Below are 27965 nucleotides of genomic sequence, written 5' to 3'. Positions count from 1 at the left end.
CTCTGGCTCTCTCCAGCTTTAACCCTGTCCCTACGTGTGGATCGAGTTTACTGCTTCTGACTCCTGCTTCTAAATCAATTTTGTATAGATGTGTCTGTGTCCTTGAACTATATATGGTGGTATGTGTGTTTAATTTGTATAAATGATACTATGCTCTAAACCTCATGCTGTTTCTTGCCTTCTTTCACTCAATGCTGTTTTTAACTTTAGCTACATAGCTAGTTCACTACTTCTGAATACTCCTAAATGTTTTTATTTAGATGCATTTGTGCCCTTAAAAACTATATGATGTTCTTGGGTATGTGTTTAATTGGCATAAGTGGCACCATGCCCAGAATTTGATCCCCCAGACAAGGGGATGTATCTTATCATTTTGACTTCCTCCTAGTGACTCTTCAAAGCTAACATTTATCATATGCTTGTCTGTGCAGGGCACTGCACCCAGTGCTTCCCCTGCATCCTTTCAACTGCTTTGAGCTGCGTGCTCTCATTATCTGTGGCACAGAGAGCTTAGGTAATCAGCCCAGGTCACACAGCTACTAAGCAGGGGCTCCTGGGCTTAAGCCCAGCCATTCAACTCCAGAAACAGCTCCTGTCACCTCTGTGCTGCTTCCCTCTTGTAGGAGGCTTATGAGGGTGAATTGGTGATGCCTGGACCCACCCTACCTTCACTCAACAAATACTGAACCCTACCATGTGCTAGGCTCTATTCTAAGCCCTGGGGATATAGCAGTAAGACAGACAAAAATCCCTACCCTCAGGGAACTCACATCCTAGTAGGGGAGACAGGAGCTAAGGGGTGAAACACGGCATGTCAGAGGTCAGACTGATGGGGGTTGTGGGGCCAGGTCCTGGGTGTCCACTGGTGGGACCTTTGGGGTGGGAATGGGCAGCACACTTTCAAGTCTAATATTCGGGGCAGGTCTCACAGCGATGGTGACAGGTGAATTGCCCCCTGAAGGACCATGAAGCTTGAAACAGCGACAAGAAGGATGTCACAGTTTGATGCTGATTTGCCCCAACATCCCTGCAGAAGAGGGATAGACAGAGAGGCCTTCAGCCCCTAGACTTTCGCAGGCAGCCTCTGCATGGGAAGCCAGCCTCAGCACTCACTAGACCATTCCCTCATTTTCTTGGAGCTTATTTTTACACTTACTCTCTAGCTTTGGCAGATGGTGCTGTTTTTCTGCTCACAATAGTGAGACAAAGGTTTCTTTTGAAATGAAGCCAGGTGAAAACAATGAGTCACAGAATGAGCAGCCCACTCGAGTGAGCCCACATCCCTGTGTGAGTGAAGGTAGTGAAATGCTCCCTCACACAACCTAATGGGTTAGCTTAAGACAAGGCTGAGCTGCTCTCACAAGGAGACCCCAAAACACTGCAGCTTCCATGAGGGAGGGTTCACTTTTCTCACTAACAATCCCAAGGTAGGAGACTGAGGGTGTGGGGGGCCTCAGTTCCCTGTGATATACACATATTCTTTTCTGGATGCAACAGAGAGCACACATTTTGAGTGCCCAAGAAATAGTAGCGGATCTGGCGCAGTGGTTGATGCCTGTAACCCCATCCCTTTGGAAGCTTTCGTGGGCAGATTGCTTGAGCCCAGGAGTTTGAGACCAGCCTGGGCAACATGGCAAGACCCCATCTCTACAAAAAATTTAGCCGGGTGTGGTGGCACACGCCTGTAGTCCCAGCTACTCAGGAGGCTGAAGTGGAAGGATCACTTGAGCCCAAGGAGATTGAGGCTTCAGTGAGCTGTGATTGTGTCACTGCACTCCAGCCTGGGCAACAGAGTGAGACCCTGTCTCCATAAAAAAAAAAGGAAAGAAAAATTATAGTGGAACAAAGAACAACTAAGGAGTGTATGCGTGAGCCCGCCCAGGCTTCAGTGCGGACACAGAGGGCAGGCAGGCACAGCCTCAGTGTAGGGGGTCCAGGACTGTGAGGAGACCCAGACAGGAAGCAGGAGTTGCAGGCGAGGATGGAGGTAGCCCAGGCACTGTGGGAGCAGAGGGGAGGCACAGGACCCCACTGCTGGCTGCCGGAAACTTTCAGCTGCAAGATGGCTGGCCTGGGGGCCAAGCAGGAAGCAGACAGGACAGCACGGATCTGAACCCTCTCCACTTCATTCAGGGCCTGGGTCCTGAGGCTGGTGGCTGTGCTGGACACCCAGGTTAGAATCAGCCCACGGTGCCTCTGCACTCCACTCTTGTCAGGGAAACCGGTCCCCGAGGCTCCCCTGGGTTGAGTCTTCTCCCCGAGGCTCCCTTGGGTTGAGTCTTCTCCCCACTCCACTTCCTAACTCCTAGGAGCAGTCATATTGCCCTTTTCACACCCTCCCCCATCTAAAGAGACTTTCAATGAATGTGACTGGTTCACAGGGAAGGTCTGCACTACCAACATGGTGCGGGGTGAATAAGACAGGTCATAGTAATCATCTCAGATCAATGATATCAGCATGGATAACTAATTCCACAGCACCAGCTCCAGACCATGACTGTAGAGGGCTGGGCGCACAAAGATGCTCCCTGGAGAGTAGCTGGTGACGTTGACACTGTCCCCCAGACACCTCTTCTCACCCCCAGCCCAGCGTCTGTTGGCCCAGACAGTAACCGAGGGGACCACAGGGGGCAATGTTGCTGCCTGTTCGTTTCCTGCCTCCCCAAGGTGTCCTCTGCGAGGATGTTTTACTGATATACATGGCCTTTTACCATTCATTCCACAGATACTCATTTTTTGCACATTGTGGTTCACAATGGAAGGAATGAGTAAAAGAACGAGGAGAGGCAGTTTAAGTCCCTGAGTCTTTCTGGCATTCAAGGCCCTTTGCTGGGCAAAGCACAAATAAGAGCCAGCTTTGGTTCTGCCCTTAGGCCTTCCAGCTGGTCAGGGAGAGCCCATGGCAGTCAGCAGCAGTAGCATTGCTATGCAGTGCACAACGTCCTCATGATGGCAACTGGCCCTTCCTGTGCACATATGTTGATGGCTGCCATAGGACAGCTGGGATCTACACACAAGCCCGGGAGGGACGGTGTTCCTCTGCCTGGAGGGGTCTGGGGAAGACTTTCTAGGAGGCCAAGCCCTTGAGCTATATCTGAAAGGGAGAACAGCCACCTGCCAGAGCTCAGTGGGGAAGACCGCCCAGGCAGTGAGAGCGGTAGGCGCACAGGCAGAAGTGTGCAGGGATGTGTGGCCTGGTGGGACTAGAAGTCCTTTGGTGTGGCTGGGACATGCGGTGGGAGAAGGGAGTGGGGAGACAGAACCAGAGGGGTGGCCAGGTGGCCGTGTGTGCTGGGGAGCCGTGGAGGGAGGGTGGGCTGTGAGCAGGGAGGGGCAGGGACAGGTGTAAAGAGAACCTCTGGGACCACGTGGGGATGCACAGGAGGCCAGGGAGGACCTGAGGTCCAAGGAGAAAGGATGAAGCCTGAGTTGGGCCCGGATCCATGGGACACAGGAGGACACGGGGCAGAGAGAGTTGAGCGGGAGGTAGGGCTGGGATGGCAAAGGCACGGTCAGAGCCCAGTGACTGGGCAGATGGTGGGAGCTGACCCGACGGACCAGGCAGAATAGTGTAGGGGCTGGGCCTGGAGGGTGGAGCAAAGGCAGTGGGTGAATCAGGATCTTTCCTGAACAGCTAGAGGGGTGTGCGTGCATGCACGTCTGTGTGCATAGACAGTCCTGCTTATTCAGAGTCCATGTGTATGAGTTCTCCTACTCACTAAAAGTATTTGCAGCCCCAAATGCAGTTTTCATGAGCGCTTGCAGACACTTAATATGGAGAAAAGCTTTAATCACCTGACACACGTGTTCCCAGCCTGGGGTGGAGCCAGACAGCATTCTGCTGCCCTGTTTCAGCCCTCATACTATACGCCAGTGTTCTTTTCACTGTTTAGTTAATGCTGTATTTTTTCCTGTTTTTATGCTTTTGTCAGTGATTATGCCATTTAAAATGGCCTCAGCCAGGTGTGGTGGCTCACACCTGTAATCTCACACTTTGGGAGGCAGAGACAGGAGGATCAGAGCAGCCTGAGCAACATAGTGAGACCCCGTCTCTACAAAAAATAAAAAATGAAACAGCCACCTAGCGTAGTGCTGAAGCGCTGTCTGATATCCTGAAGCCTGAGATGGTTAATAATTCGTGCGTTTTATCAGCTTTGTTCAGGCATGAGCTACTGTGCTGTAGGCCATGAGTTTGTGGGGAACTCTTGCCATTTTCTGTTGCCTTGGCATTCATTTGAATATAAGTTGGACTTTCTCATGCCAGAAGCAGGTCTCGGTCACCCTCAGCATAGTTTCCAGTTTTCACCTCCTCCCAGTTCCTCTGTGTGGTTGACCCAGATATCTCCCTTATGCAGCCACCTCCTTGGGGACCACCTCTCTCCTTATGGGACAGCCACAGGTCGCCTACTTGACGGCCATGCTGGCCCCCATACCCCATGTGGACTGTGCAGATGCCACAGTTACCCCCTTTCAGGCACAGCGTGACCTCCTGGAACTCAAGCCTGCTTGCTTTGAACCCACCTATTAAAGTCCCCTCAAAATGTTTGGATACCACACATTGGTCCCTCATGTAGCCACGAGCTCCCTGACCAGTGTGCATGTGTGCGTGTGTGTGTGTGTGTGTGTGTGTGTCCTTTGGGTGTGCTGTGTGCCCCCAGGACCTGTACGTAATAAAATCTTTATTTCCATCTTAGATCTTCCCTCATCATTGAAGGGCTCCTCTCCGTCTTAAAGATCCCAGATTAAAATAGAGTTCAATGCTAATGAATCAAGAATACCTATTACATAAGATGTCTTTCAACAGAAACATGCACAAAACAAGTCGTGTCGATCGGCTGATGAAAATGGTGTGAGCAGAGGCTTGCAGGAAGCCAGTGCTGTTTCCCCTGGGAGCAGTGGTAGTGGATTGGTTGATTCAGTGTTCACAGCGACTTTAAGAACATAACTGATGGCAGAGTGGACTGTGTATATATCTTAGGCGATCTGTTTTAAAAGGTTACTCTTCTTTCCCTAAAAGACATTTCACATGTGCTTCTGTCTCTTCAGGTTTCTCGATAAACCGGGGCCCTTCGTGGGACCCTGCAGTACCTGGATCAGGCCCTCAGGTATGTCCTGAAGGAGGCGGGAACAGGTGGGACCTGGTGGCTCAGATCCATCTTAGGGTGGCCTCTCCTAACACCCCTTGTTTGTTTTTTAAGTTTTCCAAATTGCATTTGTAATATGTACCCATTGTAGAAAGACAAAAATCGTCAAAAAATTCACAAGTGCTTCTGAACGAGAACAAAACAGAAACACATAGCTTTTTTAAAAAAACAGGGTAATTTCTTTTTTTTTTAAGACAGGTTCTTGCTCTGTCACCCAGGCTGGAGAGCAGTGGCACAATCTCAGCTCACTGCAACCTCTGCCTCTGGTTCAAATGATTCTCGTGCCTCAGCCTCCCAAGTAGCTGGGATTAGAGGCGTGCATCACTATACCTGGCTAATTTTTTGTATTTTTAGTAGAGGTGGGGTTTCACCACAAAGTGCTGGGAATAGAAGCATGAGCCACTGCATCTGGCCTTACACACTTAATTTTTAAATATAATCGTATTATGCATCTTGGTCTCCATCTTGCTTTTTTTTTTAATTTAAGAAAAAATCGGAGATTTTCTATGTTGATGCTTGTCGAAGTTTGTCAGTATTTTTTAAATTATCTTAAAATATACATAATACCAGTTTCTGTTTCTGCTTTTGTTTTGAGACAGCTCTGACAGAGTGAGACAGTCTCACTCTGTCACCCAGGCTGGAGTACAGTGGTGCGATCTCGGCTCACTGCAACCTCGGCCTCCCAGGTTCAAGCAATTCTCCTGCTTCAGCCTCCCAAGTAGCTGGGATTAGAGGCGTGCATCACTATACCTGGCTAATTTTTTGTATTTTTAGTAGAGGTGGGGTTTCACCACAAAGTGCTGGGAATAGAAGCATGAGCCACTGCATCTGGCCTTACACACTTAATTTTTAAATATAATCGTATTATGCATCTTGGTCTCCATCTTGCTTTTTTTTTTAATTTAAGAAAAAATCGGAGATTTTCTATGTTGATGCTTGTCGAAGTTTGTCAGTATTTTTTAAATTATCTTAAAATATACATAATACCAGTTTCTGTTTCTGTTTTTGTTTTGAGACAGCTCTGACAGAGTGAGACAGTCTCACTCTGTCACCCAGGCTGGAGTACAGTGGTGCGATCTCGGCTCACTGCAACCTCGGCCTCCCAGGTTCAAGCAATTCTCCTGCTTCAGCCTCCTAAGTAGCTGGGATTATAGGCACCTGCCACCATGCCCAGCTAATTTTTTTGTACTTTTGGTAGAGATGGGGTCTCACCATGTTGGCCAGGCTGGTCTTGAACTCCTGACCTCAAGTGATTCACCCACCTTACCCTCCCAAACTGCTGGGATTACAGGCATGAGCCACCGTACCAGGCCAATATCAGTATTTTTTAAACCATGATTGTGGCTTATTAGTCAGTCATGAAAGCAGTTTACTGGATCTGGAACAGGATTTTTAAAGTTAAAAAGAACAGGTAAAAAATATGAGTGCCTTGCAGGAATTAAAGAGTTGCTTGTGATTATTGGTTTCTGAGGTACATATTTGTATGCATGTGAAAACCAGGTTTTAATGTAAAGTGTGTTTCTAATTTAGGCCTCGGTTTTCAAGGTTTGAAAATAGTTGTCTCTCTGTCTGTGGGCACAACAAGCCATCCATGCCTGTGTTCTAATTCACTTAACCACTTCCTCACTGGGAGGCATTCAGACTGCCTCCACCTTTGTGGTCTTATAAACTTCCTCCTTGTTTTCTTTATTGGGCGTCAGTCTAAGTACCAATATAACATTTGCTTCTAAAATAAACCAAACAGAAATGTGTAATAGTGAAAGTTCATTTCCCTTCCCTGCCCCTCCCACTCCCTGTTCATGTTAGTGGTGTGGTGAGTGTATGTGTCAGTTACCTGTTACTTCATAACTAACCACCCAAAACGTATGGTCAGAAATAAGCTGAACAGGCATTTCTCAAAAGAAGACATACACATGGCCAACAAATGCATGAGAAATTGATCAACATCATTCATCAGAGAAGTGCAGCTCAAAATCTCCATGAGGTGTCATCTCACCCCAGTTAGGATGACTGTTACAAAAAAGACAAAATCCCAAATCTGGGTAAGAATGCAGAAAAAAGGAAACTCTTAGACCCTGTTGAGAATGTAAACTAGTACAGTCACTGTAGAAAATAGTAGGAAGGGCCCTCAAAAAACTACAAATAGTTATATCATATGGGCCAGGTGCAGTGGCTCACACCTGTAGTCCCAGCAATTTGGGAGGCCAAGGTGGGAGGATCCATTGAGGCCAGGAGTTTGAGACCAGCCTGGCCAACATGGTGAAACCCCATCTCTACTAAAAATACAAAAATTAGCCAGGTGTGATAGTGCACACCTGTAACTCCAGCTACTTGGGAGGCTGAGGCACAAGAATCTCTTGAACCCAGGAGGTGGAAGTTGTGATGAGCTGAGATCACGCCACTGCACTCCAGCCTGGGTGACTGAGTGAGACTCTGTCTCAAAAAAAATGAAAAAATATCGTATGACCCAGCAATCCCTTCTGTGAATGTATCCAGAGGAAAGGAAATGATAAAATTGAAGAGATATCTGCACCCTCAGGTTTACTGCAGCATGATTCTCAATAGCCAAGATAGGGAATCCACCCAAATGTTCCTGAACAAATGGATAGATAAAGAAATTGTGGGGCCGGGCACATTGGCTCACACCTGTGAGCCAAAATTTCAGCTCTTTGGGAGGCTCAGGTGGAAGGATCATTTTCGCCCAGGAGTTCAAGACCAGCCTGGGCAACATGAGGAGACCCTGCCTCAATAAAAAACTAAGAAACTGTAGTATATATTCCCGGTGGAATACTATTTGGCCATAAAAAAGGAATGATGTCCTTTTACTTACAACAGCGTGGATGGAACCTGAGGTCGTTATGTTCAGTGAAGTAAGCCTGGAACAGAAAATTGAACACTCCACGCCCTCACTCATATGCAGAAACTAAAAAAAGTTGATCTCATAGAAGTGAAAATAAGAGCAGAGGTTGCTAGAGTCTGGAAAAGGGAAGGGAAGGGAGAAATAGGGAGAGATTTGTTAAGCGTTAAGGGATATAAAACTACAGCTAGATAGAAGTAAGCTCCAGTGTTCTGTAGCACTGTAGGATGACTCTTGTTGACAATGACATACATTTCCAGACAGCTAGAAGGGGGATATTTCACATTCCTAACACAAAGAAATGATAACTGTTTGAAACATTGGGTATGTTAATTACCCTGATCTGACCACTATATATTGTATGTATCAAAACGTTATTGTGTACCCCACAAATACAATTATTATATGTCACTTTTTACAAAAGCATAGTGGCCTGAAACAACCCCCATTTTATTCATTGACAATTCTTGGGGATAGCGATTTGGGCAGGGTTCAGCCAGGCAGTTGTCCTGCTTGTCTTAGTAGGCGACATTCATGCCAGTGCAGCTATCTGGTGGCTGTACTGGGGCTGGAGGGTTCAGGTGGCTCCTCATTCTCCTATGTGGTGGTTAGTACTGGCTTGCCACTGGCAGGTCTAAGAGGCCTCAGCTGCGATGGCTCATCTCTGCTCCACGGGGTCATGCAGCCTCTGGTAGGGTAGACAGCAAGGCAGCATCTTCACTTGGTATGAGGACAGCTTTTCTTTTCTTTTTTTTTTTTCTTAACATTCTTGGAGTATAAGGACAGCTTTTCAAGAGGGTAAGAATAGAAGCTGCAGAGCATGGGAATCCCAGAACATCAGCTCTGCCACATCTTCTGGATCAAAAAAAGTGACAAGGCCGGTCCAGACTCAAGAGATGGGGAAACAGACTCCCCCTCAGGAGTGGAGAAGCAAGAAAGTCCCATGGCAAAGAGTTGTTCATACAGGGATGGGAGGAGCTGTCCACCTCTGCAGACAGTCTCTACAGCCTGCTGTCAGTGCTCCTACATCCTCCCACCTTAGCCTCCCAAGCCACTGGGACTATAGACCCACACACCACTTTCTTCTCCATACAGCAGACAGGCAGATACATAGCTGTTACACTGTTGTTCTTCACAAAACTATTTTGTGTTTTTCTTGTGCTTTGTTTTGTTGTTGTTGTTTGTCTGTTTGTTTTTGAGACCCAGGCTGGAGTGCAGTGGCACGATCTCGGCTCACTGCAGCCTCTGCCTCCCAGGTTCAAGTCATTCTTGTGCCCCAGCCTCCCAAATAGCTGGGATTACAGGTGTCTGCCACCACACTCAGCTAATTTTTGTATTTTTAGTAGAAGCAGGATATCACCATATTGTCCAGGTCTCAAACTCCTAACCTCAAGTGATCCGCCCACCTCGGCCTCCCAAAGTGCTGGGTTTACAAGGCATGAGCCACTGTGCCTGGCCATTTTCATGACCAAAAAATGGGCTCACCTTAGGTATATCTCATTCTACCTCTTGCTTTTTTCACTTAACCCGGGGGCCATCCTTCATGCCCTTCCTCATAGATGCTCCACAGCTGTTACTGAGAGCTGCGCGACGTTCATGGTTTGGCTGCATCATAGCTTGTAAATCCAGGCCCTGTTACTAGATATTTGTGCTGTTTTGTTTGGGCTTGGGGGTGTCTTTTTGAAGTGCCCTTCTGAAGAGTGTTGATGCTTTTCTCCAAGCTGGAGTCAGAAATGGACAGACAGAAACAGATAGCTTGTCCCCTTGGGCTCTCTAAGGCTCAGTTTTGAATTATTAAAATCCCTGGGTGCAGATCTTGGCTCACCTGCCTGAGTGGTGCTCCCCTCCAGTTCTGTCTCTGTAAATCTTGGGCCTCTAGGATTTTAATCTGTCAATCAGAGGTTGGAGGTAGAGGTGAGGCAGGGCCCGTCCACTTTAAAGATACTTGCTAAGTAAGTATTTATATGCGGGTGGATTGCATTGCTAGCTGGGATTTGCTTTAAAACATTGCAGGCGCCAGGCGTGGTGGCTCACGCCTATAATCCCAGCACTTTGGGAGGCCAAGGCAGGTGGATCACGAGGTCAAGAGATCGAGACCATCCTGGTCAACATGGTGAAACCCAGTCTCTACTAAAAATATAAAAATTAGCTGGGCACAGTGGTGCATGCCTGTAATCCCAGCTACTCAGGAGGCTGAGGCAGGCGAATTGCCTGAACCCAGGAGGCAGAGGTTGCGGTGAGCCGAGATCGTGCCATTGCACTCCAGCCTGGGTAACAAGAGCGAAATTCCGTCTCAAAAAAAACCACTGCAGGCCAGGGGAGGGGTTTTGATGTAACTAGATTGGCTGTGACGTGGTCATTGTTGAAACTGAGTGATGAGTTCTTGGGTGTTGATGCCCTTCTACTGGTGCCTGTGTTATGATATTTTCCAAAATGGAAAAAAAGACATTTAAGTCCTCTGGCAATGCCAGGCACCAAGCAAATGGGCACTTTTGCTGAGACCCTCATCCTCCTCAGTCCCCCAGCCCTCCACCTCTGGGCGCAGAGCCCCAGGCTCAGGGTTGGGGGACACCTCTTAGGCTCTTCCTTGCTGGGGGCTGTCTTGACCACAGAGACCCTGCAGAAGTACCTGGAGGTGGTGATGGCCCTGGAGTATGACGAGAAGCCGCCCTACGCCATGCTAAGGAACAGCCTGGAAGCCCTGCTGCAGGATCTGCGTGCGTCACCGTATGACCCCATTGGCCTCCCGATGGTGCCCTAGGTGGAATCCAAGTGGGAAGAGCTTGTGAGTTTTAAGCCTTCTCACCCCTTGCCTTCTCCCAAGCCCTGCCCCAGGCTCCAGGGGACGCTTCCCAGAGGCTGTTCCACCTTCATACCAGGGCCCAGCTTCCCAGGGAGACGCTGGGTTTCTCCACAGGGTCCTTGAACTTTCCAACCTCCGGGAATAGCAAGCAGCAGAAACCCGGCTCAACTTGGCTTTAAGAAAAAGGGGGTTGATTGGCTGTTATAGCTAGAAAATTCTAAGGGGGAGCTTCAGGCATGACCGGATTCAGGGCCTCAGAAATAGCATCTGTGTCTCGCCATCTTCCTCTGTCCTTTCTTGCATCTGTGACTCCCTCTGTCCTTCCACCCGGACACCTGTCATCTCTACTTTCCTTTGGCCTGGCCCCCTAGGCCCCCCATACACAAAAGGCAGCTGCTCCATGCCTTGCGGTCTCGTTCATAGCACACACTACCCCATCATGTGGGTGACAGACACTCCTCACAGCCAGCGGCTGGGCGTTTGCTTAGTTTCCCAGATTTTTATTGAACAAACAATGCTGCCCGTGTGCACAGCCCGGCTGGTGCGCGCCATCTGTGGATGGAGCTGTCATCTCGACTGTGGTAACCAGATTGCTTTACTCCCATCAGCACTGTGTGGAAGTGTACAGGAATTTTTGCAAGGTCAAAGACAGACTAACTTTGCAGTAAATTTTGGCAAGGGTGCAGAGATGTGTCCTGGAGAGGAGCAGAAGCTCCAGGCCCCTTCTCTCTCCCAGAGTTTTCTTTTCTCTCATCAGGGTTGGCTGGAACCAAAGCTAAGTGCTTTTCTACCTGGGCACTGCCCTAGGTGGCATTTGGCAATGTCTGGAGACATTTTTGGTTATCAGGATGCGGGACAGTAGAGGCTGGGATGCTGCCTGACATCCTGCGACACAGCACCGTCCTCACCTCTGCCCCCCAGCAAAGAGTCCCCTGGCCCCAATATTCGGCCGCACCGCCACTGCGAGGTCCTGGTCTTGAATAGCATCTCCTTTTGGTGGCCTCTCTCCCTGTGCAGCCAGCTGCCTATGGGCGCTTTGATTACATGTGCTTCTTCGTTCTCGAAACCCTTCCTTACACCTGAGGCTGAAGCATGAGCTAACACGTGTATGCCGGGCACTTCACAGAGCACCTGTGCACAGCCTGAGCCGGTGTGAGGGGTGGAGGCTCTTTTTCTCTGTGGTGGAGTAGCAGGCTGTCTGCCTCAACCAGACGCCCCAAGAGTGAAGTCATGACCTTATGAGCCAGGCTCACTCCTTCCCCACCTCTCCAGCCCGATAGACAGCTCCTCCTCTGTGCACCCAGTTGTCCAGGCCAGACAGCTTGGGGTCCTCCCCAACACCCTCGCTCCTCAGCATCCTCCAAATCTTTGGTCCCAGATGAGGCTGACCATGGGGTCACTTGTCACAGTCTCCTGCTGGCAGCGGGCTCCTGGAGGGCAGGGTTGCATCTGACTCTAGCGTCTCTGCTTTTCTGGCATGGCACAGGGCAAGGGCAAAGGCTCCATCCTGTTTATCGGTGCAGCGAGCCCAGGCTTCCCGTCGGTGCTGCCCTGTCTCACAGTGCCTTTTGTCACCCAGGACAAAGGGCGTTTAGAACCTGACACCTGACGGCCCTTCCAGGATCTCCACCATCTCATACCCACACGCTCCCTGGGGGCCACTCGCTCAGCCCCTTGGTTGGGAAATGTGGAGATGGCATTTAAGGAGCCTGGTGATCTTCTAGCACCTTGAAGGTCGCCCCGCCTCAGCTCCATGGCAGCTCCTTGCCTTGGCCCAAGGCTGAGATCCCTTCCTCCCCCGGGCACAATGCGCTGGCCACACCCCCTCCCCTCAGATTCTAGACCAGGCCAAGCTGGACCCCACCCTGGGATCTCTGCCCTTACCATCCCGAGGTCTGTAAAGCCCCAGTCATCCTGGTTTTACTCACTTGCTGCTGCTGAAGACCCAAGGCCTTCCCATTCTCCGTGAGGCATCCTCACCGCCTCCCACCCACTTGCTCATCACATCACCTGTTTCCACACAGCCCTTGTTCCCATCGGAGGGAAGCCTGTGTTTACTGTGTAGTCTCCACCCTCCTCCTCTGTGTCCTAAACCCAGCAGGGGCTCCCTGCCCCATATGGTCATGATGACATCCCCAGTACCTAGAAGGTACCTGGCACAAAGTAAGAGCATAGAGGGTGTTCCTTGAATGAATGAGACTCTCACAGCCATTTTTATTGTCTTTCAGAACTTTCCATTTGCAGTGTGCAACAGAAAAAATGAAGCAATGCGACTCAAGGCCTGCTGTTAAACACAGATAAGCTTCTAGAACAAGCTCTGGAATGTGCATTCCTGCCACTGGCTTTGGGATACTCATCAGTCCTGATTAGCCTCAGGGAGGTCCCCAGTTTCCCTCCAGCAAATGTGAAGTTCCCCCTCTCGTGGCCTGCCCTCTAGCCAGTGTCCTAGCAAGGCTGGATGGGGTTGGGCTGGCCCCCAGAGGGGACCCCTCCTACTCCTGACACCTCTGTGCTTTCGTAATAAATTGTTTTAGCGGAGTTTGAGGACCCAGTGTCTGCAAAAGAAGTTCTTCTGGGGCCCAGGAGCGGTGCCTCACGCCTGTAATCTCAGCACTTTGGGAGGCCAAGACAGGAGGATCACTTAAACCAACAAGTTTGAGACCAGCCTGGGCTACAGGATGGAACCTATCTCTACAGAAAATTTAAAAATCAGCTAGTCATGGTGGTGGGTGCCTGTAGTCCCAGCTACCTGGGAGGCTGAAGCAGGAGGATCACTTGAGCCCAGCAAGTTGAGGCTGCAGTGAGCCATGATTGCACCACTATACCCTAACCTGGGAAAGAGAGTGAGACTGTGTCTCAAAAAAAAACAAAACGGAGGAGGAGAAAGAGAAGTTAAACCTGCCTCTCTGAGGTTTTGTTTTTTTTTGTTGTTGTTTTTTTTTTTTTTGAGTAGCTCTGATAATGCATTTTTAGAAACAAATTTTCAGTGCTGCAAAAGACTAGCACTTCAACGTAAATTTTCTCAGCAAGGCAAATCTGCTTCTATAGAAGGGTGTGTCTCGTGGATGGAGCAATGGTGAGAGCACATTGGATACAGGAGGGCAAGGGTTTTTAATTCCTAACACAGTTGGCCTTAGCTGCTATGTCATTCCCCTATTGGTTGGGGTCAGACCGCACAGTCTAAGCCAAACATGACTAGCTAATTTGAACAGTGCAGGGAAGAACAGTTTCAGTGGGGAAAGCTGTTACAGCAGGGAAAGGGTGGTTTCTTGGCGGGCATTCCTGAGCACAGCAGGGCCAGAGGAGCTGATATATTGGCAGGCAAGATTACTTTAGACAAAGAACAGGGAAACAAGACTTCAGGACAGCCAGTACAAGCAAGTAAAGGCCTCTGGAGAAGGACACCTTGTTTGTAACAAAGTGAAACTCTTTGAAGAAGAACTGTCTAAACTAGTTTTCCACATGCAGTGTGGAGAATCTGAGGCAGGTAGGGCAGGAAGTGGTATCAGATGCCCTGACTCTCCTGTACTGATAAATCCTGCTCAGGAGAAGCGGGTGGGACCAGGGAACCTCTTACCATCTCCTGGCTGAAAGCAGGTGTGTGTGCCCCTTTCCAGAAGGGGACATTCGCTAACAAAAGGAACCCCCCCGAACCTGTCCTGCTTAGACCCCTTGTTGCACGTGAGTCTGTGAACCCCCAAAATTTGAGACAGGTCTCCATTAATTTAGAAAGTTTATTTTGTCAAGGTTGAGGACACGGGCCAGTGAAGCAGCCTCAGGAGGTCCTGATGATGTGCTCAAGGTGGTTGGGGCACAACTTAGTTTTTGGGGGATATGAGACGTCAGTCGATACACAGAAGAAGTATTGGTTCCATTTGGAAAGGTGGGAAGACCTGAAGTGGGGAGGGGGCTTCCAGGTCACAGATAGGTGAGAGGAACAGTTACATTCTTTTGAGTTTCTGATTAGCCTTTCCAAAGGAGGCACTCAGATATCCAGCTATGTCAGTGAGCAGAGGGGTGACCTTGAATAGAATGGGAAGCAGGTTTGCCCTAAGCAGTTCCTAGCTTGACATTATTTATTTTTCTTTCACAAGTCTATAAAAGATTAGGGGCATCAGCTGCCCTTCAGCACCTGAATCAGATGAGTGGACGGGTCAGCATTACAATGTCAACACTAGCCTCCATCCTCCATACCTTGGAGCAGTGCCCAGTCAAGTGCCCCAAGGTTCCCGCAGCCTGTGTGTCCTCCTCCCCTATCTTGGCCAGCATAACCAGCCCAACCTGACCCTGGTCAGACAGTGGACAGAGCTCAGGGAAAGCCTGGGCAGTGGCCCCACTTCTCAGAGCCCAGTATCTTCTATCTCCAGGGCCCAGGTTCTGAACCCTCGTGGACTTTGGCAGCTCCTCCCCCAGGCTCTGAGAGGAGGGCATTGTCATCAGGGTTAGATAATGATCTCCCAGCATGGGGGTGGGAATGGCTCAGGTGCCACCAGGACATGGAGCTGATGCTGGCTGGAGCCCATTCCCTGTCCCCCACACCCGCACCCTGCCCTCTGCCCCAAAACGGAGCCCTGGCTTAGATTTAGTCAGATATTTGTGGTGATGGTGGTGTTCTTATGTTTTTGAGACAGTCTTGCTTGGTCGCCTAGGCTGGAGTGCAGTGGTGCGATCTTGGCTTACTTACTACAACTTCCGTCTCCCGGGTTCAAGCGATTCTCCTACCTCAGCCTCCGAGTATTTTGGGACTACAGACGCCTGCCACCACGCCCAGCTAATTTTTGTATTTTTGGTAGAAATGAGATTTTGCCATGTTGGCCAGGCTGGTCTTGAACTCCTGACCTCAAGTGATCCACCCACCCAAAGTGCTGTGATTACAGGTGTGAGCCACCTCACCTGACCCATTTTTAGCTATTATGCCATATTTTACTAAATCTTCTCTGTTTTTTACTAACGTTTTCACTGTGTTATAATTGCCTACAGCTTTCAGTACAGAAACATGCTATGCAGGTGTGTAGCCTAGGAGCAACTGGCTATACCGTATAGCCTTGACATGTGGTAGGCTGCACCACCTAGGACTGGGCAAGCACATCCAGGATGCTCACAACAGAATCACCTAAGCATGCGTTCCTCAGGGTGTATCCCCATAGCTAAGTGACACGTGGAAAGCAAGTGCCGCATGAAAGTTGCAGCAATGCGCCCCAGCAGATGAGATGTGCAGAGCCCACAGCAGCACGGCTGGCGCCATGGCAGGCTGTTCGGGGAGTTGCCTCATCTTGCGTATGTGGTGCCTGTGGTTTCTTTCTAATGCATGTTCAACGGAAGGAGGAGGAAAGAAGGTGAATGTGACCACCGCCAGCACCCTGTTAGAATGTGAGTGGAACACAGACTGCAGCTGCAAGGAATTTTATAAGAGAATCCTGCAAAAAGAAGACCCTGCTGGCTGGGCACCATGGCTTGCGCCTGTATTCCCACCGCTTTGGGAGGCCAAGGCCAGTGGATCACTTGAGGTCGGGAGTTCGAGACCAGCCTGGCTAACATGGTGAAACCCCATCCCTAACAAAAATACAAAATTTAGCCAGGTGTGGCACGCACCTGTAATCCCAGATACTCAGGAGGCTGAGACATGAGAATCACTTGAACCCAGGAGATGGAGGTTGCAGTGAGCTGAGATTGCACCACTGCACTCCAGCCTGGGTGACAGACTTTGAGACTCCGTCTCCAAAAAAAAGGACACTGCTGAACGGAACAAAATCATCAGGGAAATATAATTAATTATAGAGGTATGTGATTCAGACATTCATAATTTATTTCAGATAATGGATGATTATCTGTGTGTGGTAAAATATGGAGGTTGAGGTTCCAAGGTGCCCCGGGATCCATAAGGGCAGTGGGGGGAGTGCGAACGGCAGAGAGAGAATCAGTTGAGTTACGACACAGCCCAAGGACAGCCCCAGCCAAGGCTTCAGGGAGCTCTGAAGCTGGACCTGCCCTGCACAGGGGTTCCCATTTGGACCGGAATGGTCAGACTTTTCTTTTTAGCTGGGACTACAGGTGGATGATCAGACCTTTCTACTTCATGGGCTACCCTGGGAAGAGGCGTGACTCAGATGAGACTCTCCCCTGTTGGCTGCTTTATGTTAATTACTTCCTCATGCCCACAAGAACCCCACGAGTTAGGTTTACTGTGTCCACCACGCAGAGGAGGAAAGTGAAGAGTAAAGTAACTTGCTCAAACTATTCGTCTTGGCTGGGGCTGAAATCTGAGTCCAGTTCCAGCCATTGCACCAGCGACTCCCACATACTTGCTGGTGTCCTGTTCCCATGGAGAACTCCACTTTGGAACCTCCCTGACATCTCCCTCTCCAGCCAAAGCCCAAAGCTCAGGCTCTGATCCAGCTCCTCCCCTCACCTTGAGTCCCTTTACCCCCAGCTCCCACCTAGGAGGGGGTCTGTCCCAGCCCTGGCCCACAGCCCCCATGACCTTCCTGTGGCCACTCCTGGAGCCTGTGCTTTCCCTGTTTTCACATGCACAAAGAGCTGGTATTGCTTATAATTTCATCTCACACTTCCTCTCACCACCCGCAACAGGTAGGAATTCCTGTCCCTCCTGCTGGCCTCTCTGATGATCAGGGAACAGTCGTTAGTTTGCTGGTTCCTAAGGAGTTGGAATTGGCCCTGGGTCTCCTCCCTGACTTTTCTATTTTTTTGAGACTGAGTTTCACTCTCATTACCCAGGCTGAAGTACATGATCTCTGTTCACTGCAACCTCCACCTCCCGGGTTCAAACAATTCTCCTGCCTTAGCCTCCCGAGTAGCTGGGACTACAGGCGTGCACCACTATGCCCAGCTAATTTTTGTATTTTTAGTAGAGACGAGTTTTCACCCTGTTGACCAGGCTGGTCTTGAACTCCTGACCTCAGGTGATCCACCTGCCTTGGCTTCCCCAAAGTGTTGGAATTACAGGTGTGAGCCACTGTGCCTGGCCAAAACTTTGGATTTTGACTGCATTTTAGACTAAAGGGACCTGAGAGATGTTTGCAGAACACCCTGTCCAGCAGCTGAGGAACACAGTCTTCCCTTTGGCACGTGAAACATTCTCCAGGATACACCAAACGTTCGGGTACAAATGAAATCTGACATTTACAGATATTGAAATCCTATTAAACAACTTCTCAGACCACAGTGGAAATGGAACTAGAAGTGATTAATAAGAGGAACTTCAGAAGATGTACAAATATATGGAAATTAAACACGCTCCTGAATGACCTCTGGGTCAAGGAAGAAATTAAGAGGAATATCAAGATGTTTCTTGAGGCCGGGAGTGGTGGCTCACGCCTGTAATCCTGGCATTTTGGGAGGCAAGATGGGCAGATCACCTGAGGTCAGGCATTGGAGACTAGTCTGGCCAGCATGGTAAAACCTGTCTCTACTAAAAATACAAAAATACAAAAAAAAAAAAAAAAAAAGCCGGGCATGGTGGTGCATACCTGTAATCCCAGCTACTTGGGAGGCTGAGGCAGGAGAATCGCAGGAACCTGGAAGGTGGAGGTTGCAGTGAGCCGAGATTGCGCCACTGCACTCTAGCCTGGGCAACAGAGCGAGAGTCCGTCTCAAAACAAACAAAAAACAATGCACCCCAAGGAACAAGGAAGGAGAAAAGCCAAAATTAGTACAAGGAAGGAAGTGGCCAGGCGTGGTGGCTTGTGGCTGTCATCTCAGCATTTTGAGAGGCCAAGGTTGGAGAATCACTTGAGGCCAGGAGTTGGAGACTAGCCTGAGCAACAAAGGGGGACCCCAACTCTACAGAAAACAAAAATTACCCAGGTGCAGTGGCATGTGCCAGTGATCCCAGCTACTTGGGAGGCTGAGGCAGGAGGAGCCCTTGAGCCAGGGAAGTCAAGGCCGCAGCGATCTGTGATCACATTCCTGTGCTCCATCCAGCCTGGGAGATAGATTGAAATCCTGTCAAAAACAAACGGCAGGGCCGGGCGCGGTGGCTCAAGCCTGTAATCCCAGCACTTTGGGAGGCCGAGGCGGGTGGATCACGAGGTCTAGAGATCGAGACCAACCTGGTCAACATGGTGAAACCCCGTCTCTACTAAAATACAAAAAAATTAGCTGGGCATGGTGGCGCGTGCCTGTAATCCCGGCTACTCAGGAGGCTGAGGCAGGAGAATTGCCTGAACCCAGTGGGCGGAGGTTGCGGTGAGCCGAGATCGCGCCATTGCACTCCAGCCTGGGTAACAAGAGCGAAACTCCGTCTCAAAAAAAAAAAAACCAAACGGCAGTGCATGTCACTAAGAGCTCCCCAGGTCACCTCTGTCAAGGGTGGGGCCTCAGCTCGCCACTGAGTACTGCTTTTACCCCCTGCTTCAGCCACAGCTCTTTCTACCCAGGGACCCTCCCCTACCGACCTGAAGCCATAACTCTTCAACCCAGTGAATAAAATACTGGGGAAAAGATACATTAATTAAAAAGCGCACACCACAGTGGAATGAGGTAAGCTTCAAAAGACCTCTTCCGTTCCAACCCACAGGAGACGGTGAACTTGCTCATACGCTGAGCACATTGCTGCTGCATGCAGCGACTGAAAGCCAGCACACACAGACCCTCTAACCGAGCAACTCATAGGGAATCTTCACCCCTGAAAGCACCAAGAGCTGAATTAGGCTCCAGTAAACTATGAACACTAAACTCAGGCCTTGCACAGTGGCTCACGCCTGTAATCCCATCACTTTGGGAGGCCAAGGTGGGCAGATTACTTGAGGGCAGGAATTTGAGACCAGCCTGGCCAACATGGCAAAACCCCGTCTCTACTAAAAATACAAAAAATGAGCCAGGCCTGGTGGCATACATCCATAATCCCAGCTACCCGGGAGGTAGAGAGATTGTGGTGAGCCAAGATCACGCCACTACACTCCAGCCTGGGTAACAGAGCAAGACTCATCTCAAAAAAAAAAAAAAAGCCTGAAAGATCACAAATTGACAACCTAATGTCACATCTCAAGGAACTAGAGAAACAAGAACAAACTAAACCCAAAGCTAGCAAAAGAAGAGACCGTAAGATCAGAGAACTCAATGAAACTGAAACAAAAATACAGAAATCAATGAAACAGAAAGCTGGTTCTTGGAAAATCGAAACAAAATTGATAGACCATTAGCTAGATTAACCAAGAAAAGAAGATTCAAATGAAGTCAATTAGAAATAAAACTGGAGATGGCCGGGCACAGTTAGCTGACATTGCACCACTGCACTCCAGCCCGGCTGACAGAGTGAGACTCTGTCTCAAATAAATAAATAAATAAAAATCAACAAAAGAAAAAGGTTCATAGGGCAGGATCCAGAAGAGACCATGTGTGGGCTTCCAGGTGACCATTCCCAGTGAAGTCATACAGAAAACGCTTAATGCCTGCAGCAAGGATGAGTGACAGCATGCACCAAGTACTGCCACCCAGGCAAGCTTGCCACAGCCTTGCTGTTTGGAGTGTGTACTGGGGGTTGGTCACATGGATGTGACCGATTGCCTGTATGGCTGACTCAGTTTTTACCCTCTGTGGAGGTACAGCAATAATACATGGTACAAAGCCACCACCATAAATCAGCGTCCTTGTAGACTCCTCCAGTGTCCCACGGCCCCCTGGAGAATGAATGGGACTCTGCATTCATCACCTCACCTGCAGCCATAACTCACCTGTGTCCCCTGACAGTCCTCTCCTAACACTGCCCACCCCCGAGGCTGCCCAGGGTGGCTCCTTCCTGGTTTGGGGCAGGTCCTCATGCCCTCTGCCCTGCTGCTTTCCCTGAGAAAGGAGAAGTCGGGAGGGGATCTTTCAGGACCTTTCGGTTCCCCAGGCTCCTCCTCTGCCGATGGTCACTGTCCCTCCACCAGGCTTCCTGCTGGAGGAGTTTTCTTCCAAGCCAGGCTGGCCCAGAAGCCAGATGGTCCTGGGACAGGCCCAGCCCCAGAGTCCAGAGATGCTGCTGCTGTCCCTGCTGCTGCCCATACTGGGGGAGGGTGAGTGGGGTCGGCAGCTGGGGTTCCCTTGCAGGGGCTGGGGCTGTCGCTGAACCTCTGCATCTCCCCAGGGTTTCTGAACAAGGGTTCCAGTTACAGTCTTCAAGTGCAGAAGCTGGTGACGGTGCAGGAGGGCCTGTGTGTCTTCGTGCCTTGCAACCTCTCCTACCCCCGGGTTGGCTGGAATGAGTCTACTGCCACTCATGGCTACTGGTTCAAAGGAATGACCAGCACATATACCCGTGCTCCTGTGGCCACAAACAACCCGAATCGAGAGGTGGACGTGAGCACGCGGGACCGATTCCAGCTCATGGGGTATCCCAGCAAGGGGAGCTGCTCCTTGGTGATCAGAGACGCTCAGATGGAGGACACGGGACGGTACTTCTTTCGGGTGGAGAGAGGAAGCTATGTGAGATTCAACTTCTTGAACAGGTTCCATCTAACAGTAACAGGTATGGAATGGGGTGGGAACTCCTGCCTCTCACATCGGGGAGGGACCCTGGGCATGGGCTGAGCAGAGAGGGCTCTCAGGGACCCCTGCAGCACTAGCACCCCCCACCCTGTCTCTGTCCCAGCCCTGACTCAGAAGCCCGATGTCTACATCCCTGAGACCCTGGAGCCCGCGCGGCCGGTGACGGTCATCTGTGTGTTTAACTGGGCCTTCGAGAACTGTCCACTCCCTTCTTTCTCCTGGACGGGGGCTGCCCTCTCCTCCAGAAGAACCAGACCAAGAAGCCCCCATTTCTCAGTGCTCAGCTTCACGCCCAGACCCCAGGACCACGACACCAACCTCACCTGCCATGTGGACTTCTCCAGAACGGGTGTGAGCGCACAGAGGACCATCCAACTCCACGTGGCCTGTGAGTGTGGCCTGGGACTGTGGGGCCTGCAGGCAGACCCAGGGGGTGGGGAGGTGGAGGCCAGCAGGGTAGTGAGTGGCTCCCAGCTCAGGAGGGTCCAGGGAGAGGAAGCTGTGGGGTCCCAGGAAGCCAGCGCAGCCCCGGGAGGGGATGGGAATGGTGTCTGGTCCTCCATCCACATACGTGAGCCCCGGCACTGGCTGTCACTTGTCTTCTCCGGAGGGTCCCACTTTCTTTTCCCTGAGGGACTTTTTTCCTGGTATGAGGAACCAATTGTTCTCCCTGAAGCCAGCTCACCATCTTGTTGCAGACGCCCCCAGAGAGGTTGTTATCAGCATTTCCCGTGACAATGAGCCAGGTACCAAGGGCCATCGGGCTGGGGCAAGGCCAGTCCTCTTAATGGGAATGAAACATTTGCATGTAGGCAAGGGGATGTGCTCCTTCCTTGGCCCTTCTCTGTCTCTCTCTCTATATATATAGCCCTGAAGCTCCAGGAAAATCTCACACATCTGGAAGCCCAGAAAGGCCAGTTCCTGAGGCTCCTCTGTGCTGCTGACAGCCAGCCCCGCGCCACGCTGAGCTGGGTGCTGCAGGATAGAGTGCTCTCCTGGTCCCACCCCTGGGGCCCCAGAACCCTGGGGCTGGAGCTTCCCCAGGTGAAGGCCGGGGATTCAGGCTGCTACACCTGCCGAGCAGAGAATAGGCTTGGCTCCCAGCAGCGAGCCCTGAACCTCTCTGTGCAGTGTGAGTGCCCAGCAGGGGCCCGGAGTCCATCTGAGAGGGCAGGACGGGTGGGGACACAGGGGCTGGGCTCAGGGTCCCAGAGCTGAGCAGACCTGGAACCCCAGGCCTAGGGGACCAACCTTCTTACCTGTGTAGACTCGTGCAGTGTGTGTCTGGGACTCAGTGGGTGATTCTGCTGTGCCCATCTATCCCCCCAACTTCCGCCACCTCAGTCTCCCAGGACAGTTCCCTTTACCCAGAGGGAAGCCCCTGGCCCATCTAGAGCCAGTCCCATCTCCATTTCAGATCCTCCAGAGAACCTGAGAGTGATGGTTTCCCAAGCAAACAGGACAGGTAGCAAAGGGGACAGAGGAGCCAGCGCCTCTCAGTGCTAAACTGGGGGCCCAGGTGTCTGGAGGGTCCCCACGCAGGAGGGTCCCTGCGCCCCAAGCTGTACATCGATTCTGCCTCTTCCTTCTCTAGTCCTGGAAAACCTTGGGAACGGCACATCCCTCCCGGTCCTGGAGGGCCAAAGCCTGCGCATAACCTGTGTCACCCACAGCAGTCCCCCAGCCAGGCTGAGCTGGACCCGGGGGGGACAGACCCTGAGCCCCTTCCCACCCTCAGACCCCGCGGTCCTGGAGCTGCCTCGGGTTCAAATGGAGCACGAAGGAGAGCTCACCTGCCATGCTCAGCACCCACTGGGGTCCCAGCACGTCTCTCTCAGCCTCTCTGTGCACTGTGAGTGGGGAAAGGGGGCACCTAGGTCCCAGGAAGGGGTCCCTGCTGAGTCCTGTCCTCCCTCCCCACAGACCCCCCACAGCTGCTGGGCCCCTCCTGCTCCTGGGAGGCTGAGAGTCTGAACTGCAGCTGCTCCTCCCAAGCCAGCCCGGCCCCCTCTCTGCGCTGGTGGCTTGGAGAGGAGCTGCTGGAGGGTAACAGCAGCCAGGACTCCTTCAAAGTCACCCCCAGCTCAGCCGGACCCTGGGCCAACAGCTCCCTGAGCCTCCGAGGAGTACTCAGCTCCCACCTCAGGCTCAGCTGTGAGGCCTGGAATGTCCACGGGGCCCAAAGCAGCTCCGTCCTGCAGCTGCCACGAGGTGAGGGGGCTGTGGGGGGCCGAGGCTCAGGGAGAAAGAGACAGGATCCTAGAAAGATGAAGTTGTGGGGAGAGGGGCTGGGCGTGGTGGGAAAGGATGGGAACATGGTCCCTGCTCTGTGGCAGGTGGGGGTGGAGAATCCGAGGGCTCTATGTCTGTGGGAGGAGGGGCAAGAGGGTCTCCGGGCTGGGAGGGCATCACCCCAATCCTTACTCCTCTGCAGGGAATCAGGAGTGGAGGGGAGGACTTGGTCTGGGGGCCACTCTGGGAGCTGGCATCACTGTGCTGCTCTCTCTCTGTTTCTGCCTCATCATCTTCAGGTGAGCGTCATCTTTAGGCTGAAGGTGCAGGGCGTGGGAAGGGGGAGGGTTCTAGAATCCCAGACAGTCCCCGCTGTAGGAATCTGGGTGGGGCAGTGGGTGTGAGAGCTGCACCTTGGGCGAGAGGATCAGAGCAGGAGTCTGCTCCAGAACGGTGATCCGGGCCATCTGTGAGGGTCCCCAGATCTCACTGTGGAAGTCATCCTATGGGAGGTGGAGGTTGCCGTGAGCAGAGATCGAGCCATTGCACTCCAGCCTGGGCGACAGAGCAAGACTCCATCTCAAAATAAAAAAGAAGTCCCGTGGTGGACCTGTCCCCACCCCACCAGCCCCATAGCCTTCCAGCCTCTGCTAAGCCGTGGGCCAGCCTGGAGGCTGAAGGGCCCTGCCTCCTCCCTCAGGGTGAAGACCTGCAGGAAGGAAGCCACGCAGATGGCAGCCGCTGAGCAGGACGCGCCCTCTGCCCTGGGGCCCATCTCCCGGTTGAGAGCCCAGCCTCGGTCCTCTGGGGCCTTGGCTGTTCCCCTTTCCTGGACGGCCATGGCCACGCCTCTTGGTGACTCGCACAATCATCCTGCCCCAAATAAGGTTTTGCTCCTGGGTCCCCATCAATGCAGCCTGTGATCTGTGAGGGGCTCTCCCCACTGCTCCCACATACCCTCCCAGAGCCAAGGGCCCCCCCAGGCCTGTTCATCCCCTACCTGTGCTCAGCTCCAATGGACCCTCCACCTCCTGCTCCTCCTTTCCCCCTGGACCCCCAACTCCTTCGCCCTCCCTCCTATCTCTCCTCCTCAACACAGGATGCCAGAGAGACCTTTCCCCAAATAATAACTATTGTCTACTACAAATCTCGGGGTCCCCATCCTCACTTCTGACAGCATCTGCGGTTGTGGGGTCCTCATGAGCACTCCGAGGTTGGATAGCCTCCTAGGACTCACTGAGAGCTGAGATCCTTGTGGTGACCGTTTATATAGTGACTGATAACAGATGAAAATCGGGGATGGGGAGAGGCGCGCAGGGCAGGTCCGGGAGAGACCAAACACGCAGCTTCTGGGTGTCCTTTCCCACTGGAGCTGAGGGAACAGCACCCAATTCTTCTGGCAAGGGCGTGTGACAGAAGCTCGGAGCATCGGCGCACCGCCCACCCAGGAAGCTCCCCTGAGCCTGGGTCCCGGGTTCGCTGGGGATGGGTCACGCAGGCACCAGTTACCTGCCAATGACCTCAGTTCCTCAGCCCCCGCAGAGCCAAACTGACACCACGTAGGCCCTGCCGTAAGTCCCAGTGCTGGCGCAGACAAGTGGCTTGGCATGTGGTCCCGGGCGAACGGGGATGCCCCTACCAGCAGGATGCTGCAAGGCCCTAAGTTAGAGGTTCCCTACCCATGCCTAGGCACAAAGGGCCAAACCTTTTTCTGGGCAGGTGAATCCTTTACCTACAGTGACCTTTCTTTCCTGGGCTCCTAGCTCAGCTTCACAGCTGTGTCTGAGTAGATCCTCAGAGGTCCCTTGGGTCAGTCCAGGTCCCAGAAAATCCCTGTCTTTCTCACACCTCCTCCTTCCTGGGCATCCATTCACAATTTGCAATTAGATAGTAACTTGATTGACTATAGCTTTTTTTTTTTTTTTTAAGACGGTGTTTCACCATGTTGGTCAGGCTAGTCTTGAACTCCCAACCTCGGGTGATCCGCCTGCCTTGGCCTCTAAAGTGCTTGGATTACAGGCGTGAGCCACCATGCTTGGCAGACTATAGCTTTAATGCTTGCTTCTCCTTCCCCAATGCAAGCTGCCTGAGGTCAGGCATGGTGTCTGCCTAGTTCCCCTGGGAATATCCAGGGACTGGCACAGGGGAGCTGTTCCATAAGGCAGCGGGCGCTGGACTCAGACCTGGATGGGAATCCTGGCCTGACCACTGATTAGATGTGTGAGTTTGGGGTGTGTACTCAGCCTCCATCTCTCCGTCTGATCATGGGGATAATGGTGTCTCCCCAGTGATTGTGGTGAGGGTTTTGAGTCTGGCAGTGAATTACCGAGAGCCAGGCATTATTGTTCTCAAATATTTGCTGAATGAGTGAATGAATGAATGAGTGAATGAATGAGGGCCCAGCCAGTGTTTGTGGAGTGAAAGAGCTCAGCTTCCAGGTCCTCTCATGCATCCTCCTTGCTCTCTCTCAGCCCCCAAGGTCCTAATTTGACCCCTTTCTCCGCTGCATTCAGGGTCAACAGCATAAATGCCCAGCAGGCAGCTCCCAAGACTACCCATCCCCCGGTGCAACCACCCCCACCCCGGGGGAGGAGCAGGAGCTCCACTACGCCTCCCTCAGCTTCCAAGGTCTGAGGCCTCGGGAGCCTGCAGACCAGGAAGCCCCTAGCACCACCGAGTACTCAGAAATCAAGATCCACAAGGGACAGCCCCCGAGGGGCCCCAACTCTGGGCTTTTGTTGGAGACAAAGACGTCAGGGATGCTTCCAAAGTGAAGAGTTCTCCATGGAAACAGGACACCAGCAAGTGTGTGGGCGTCGCACTGGTATCGGCCAGAACTGGACTCAGAGTACCCAGTTCTGAGTACCCATTCCCCACAAAGAGCTTGAGTTTGAAGATTATACTTTCTGAGGCAGGGTCTCGCTCTGACTCCCAGGCTGGAGTCTAGTGGTGCGATCTGGGCTCACTGCAGCCTCAACCTGCAGGGTCAAACTGATCCTCCCATCTCAGCCTCCCGAGGAGCTAGGACTACAATTGTGCACCACAACACCCGGCTCATTTTTGTATTTTTAGTAGAGACAGGGTTTCGTCGTGTTTCCCAGGCTGGTCTGAAACTCCTGGGCTCCAGCCATCTGCCTGACTCTGCCTCCTCAAGCGCGGGGATTTCGGGCGTGAGCCACCGTGCCCGACCACAGATCATACTTTCAATTCAGAGCATGAGCTTGAAGATGACACTTCATCTTCAACGAGGCACCGTTTCTATGGTTCATCGCTACAGAAGCTTCTCTGGATGTGGAAAGCACAGGAAACCAGGCAGAGGAGGCATGGGGCGCTCTCCGGAACAAGAAGCCAGCTCCTGGAGCTGCTTTGCTGCAACTGACGTTCCCCATTGAGGACCATTCTCTTCCTTCGGAAGAGGGAGAGGGAGAGAACGAGCTCTGAGTGCTTCCCATTAACATTAAAGAAAAAAAAATGGAGCCTGAGGTTGAGCAAGTCATCTTACTCCTCAGTAAAATGGACCCAATAAGCCTAAATCAAGGGCTCTTGTGGGACAGAAAGGAAGGTCATTAAAGCGTCCAGGCCCAGCACGGTGGCACATGCCTGTAATCCCAACACTTCGGGAGGCCAGGGCAAGGGGATCACATGAGGTCAGGAGTTCGAGACCAGCCTAGCCAACGTGGTGAAACCCTGTCTCTACCAAAAATACAAAAGCCAGGTGTGGTGGTGCACACCTGTAGACCCAGCTACTCAAGAGGCTGAGGCAGGAGAATTGCTTGAACTCAGGAGGCAGAGGTTGCAGGGAGTGGAGATTGCACCACTGCACTCCAGCCTGGGCGACAGAGGGAGACTCCGTCTCAAAAATAAATAAACAAGGCCGGGCACAGTAGCTCATGCCTGTAATCCCAACACTTTGGGAGGCCAAGGCCAGTGGATCACGAGGTCAGGAGATCGAGGTCATCCTGGCCAACATGGGGAAAACCCATCTCTATGAAAAACACAAAAAAAATTATTTAGGCGTGGTGGCAGGCACCTGTAACCCCAGCTACTCAGGAGGCCGGGGCAGGAGAATCACTTGAACCTGGAGGCAGGGGTTGTGGTGAGCCGAGATCACACCATTGCACTCCAGCCTGGATGACAGAGTGAGGCTCTGTCTCTAAAATAAATAAATAAATAAGGCGTCCAACAGAGGCATTTGTGCAGTGAGTCCCTCACCTGAGTCACACCTTTTCCCAGGGCAGCCCACTAGGTATAAAGTTCTCACCATCCTGGCCGTGCTGAGGGCCTCTGCAGGGCAACTCCAGCCTCCAAAGTCTCTGAAGACTCAGCTGAGGCTGCGGTTGGTCTGTATCTCAGCTCATTTCTCCCTCTGCCCGACTTGCTTCCTTCTCCTCTACTCTAGGGGTTTTTTTTTCCCCAGATTTTTTTTTTTGAGACGGAGTCT

At 51.7% G+C, this 27965-nt stretch overlaps 2 protein-coding genes and 1 non-coding gene across 9 annotated transcripts in view; all 3 read left to right on the top strand.

Moving 5' to 3' along the window:
• VRK3 (VRK serine/threonine kinase 3) overlaps window positions 1–13351 on the top strand; it is a 47818-nt gene extending 34467 nt beyond the window's left edge. For all 4 annotated transcript variants that reach the window (XM_035286590.3, XM_054250386.2, XM_035286588.3 and 1 more), the window contains 3 exons: window positions 5047–5105; window positions 10614–10786; window positions 13033–13351. In XM_035286590.3, coding sequence (XP_035142481.2) covers window positions 5047–5105; window positions 10614–10762 — 208 coding nt within the window. In that variant the 3' untranslated portion in view covers window positions 10763–10786; window positions 13033–13351. The remainder of the gene's footprint in view (window positions 1–5046; window positions 5106–10613; window positions 10787–13032) is intronic.
• A 7265-nt stretch (window positions 13352–20616) lies between these two features.
• SIGLEC11 (sialic acid binding Ig like lectin 11) lies at window positions 20617–27711 on the top strand. 4 transcript variants are annotated; one of them, XM_078359509.1, is made up of 11 exons: window positions 20617–20820; window positions 20892–21272; window positions 21396–21680; window positions 21991–22038; window positions 22161–22424; window positions 22710–22757; window positions 22887–23144; window positions 23216–23503; window positions 23727–23823; window positions 24225–24379; window positions 26038–27711. In XM_078359509.1, exons 1-11 carry the CDS (start codon window positions 20673–20675, stop codon window positions 26049–26051), a joined length of 1986 nt encoding a protein of 661 aa, XP_078215635.1. In that variant the 5' UTR covers window positions 20617–20672; the 3' UTR covers window positions 26052–27711. The 4 variants fall into 4 exon arrangements, with proteins under 4 accessions (XP_078215635.1, XP_008986682.3, XP_078215636.1 ...); XM_008988434.5 differs by having other exon boundaries at window positions 24225–24411; window positions 26038–27004; XM_078359510.1 differs by lacking the exon at window positions 22710–22757.
• Window positions 26749–26970, top strand: LOC118150398 (small nucleolar RNA U3). Its single transcript, XR_004738501.1, has one exon. It is a non-coding gene; the product is annotated as a small nucleolar RNA U3 (small nucleolar RNA).
• Window positions 27712–27965: the final 254 nt, after the last annotated feature.

This window comes from Callithrix jacchus, chromosome 22 (assembly GCF_049354715.1).
Source record: "Callithrix jacchus isolate 240 chromosome 22, calJac240_pri, whole genome shotgun sequence".
Classification (NCBI taxonomy): domain Eukaryota; kingdom Metazoa; phylum Chordata; class Mammalia; order Primates; family Cebidae; genus Callithrix; species Callithrix jacchus.
This window is presented reverse-complemented; position numbering and strand designations above follow the sequence as displayed.

What these genes read in the sequence shown, in the direction of transcription:
- SIGLEC11 (XM_008988434.5), top strand. Translation starts at nt 20,673, where the DNA reads ATGGTCACTGTCCCTCCACCAGGCTTCCTGCTGGAGGAGTTTTCTTCC. An exon ending in CATCCAACTCCACGTGGCCT is followed by an intron (nt 21,681 to 21,990) that starts GTGAGTGTGGCC and finishes ATCTTGTTGCAG; the next exon opens with ACGCCCCCAGAGAGGTTGTT. An exon ending in TCTCAGCCTCTCTGTGCACT is followed by an intron (nt 23,145 to 23,215) that starts GTGAGTGGGGAA and finishes CCCTCCCCACAG; the next exon opens with ACCCCCCACAGCTGCTGGGC.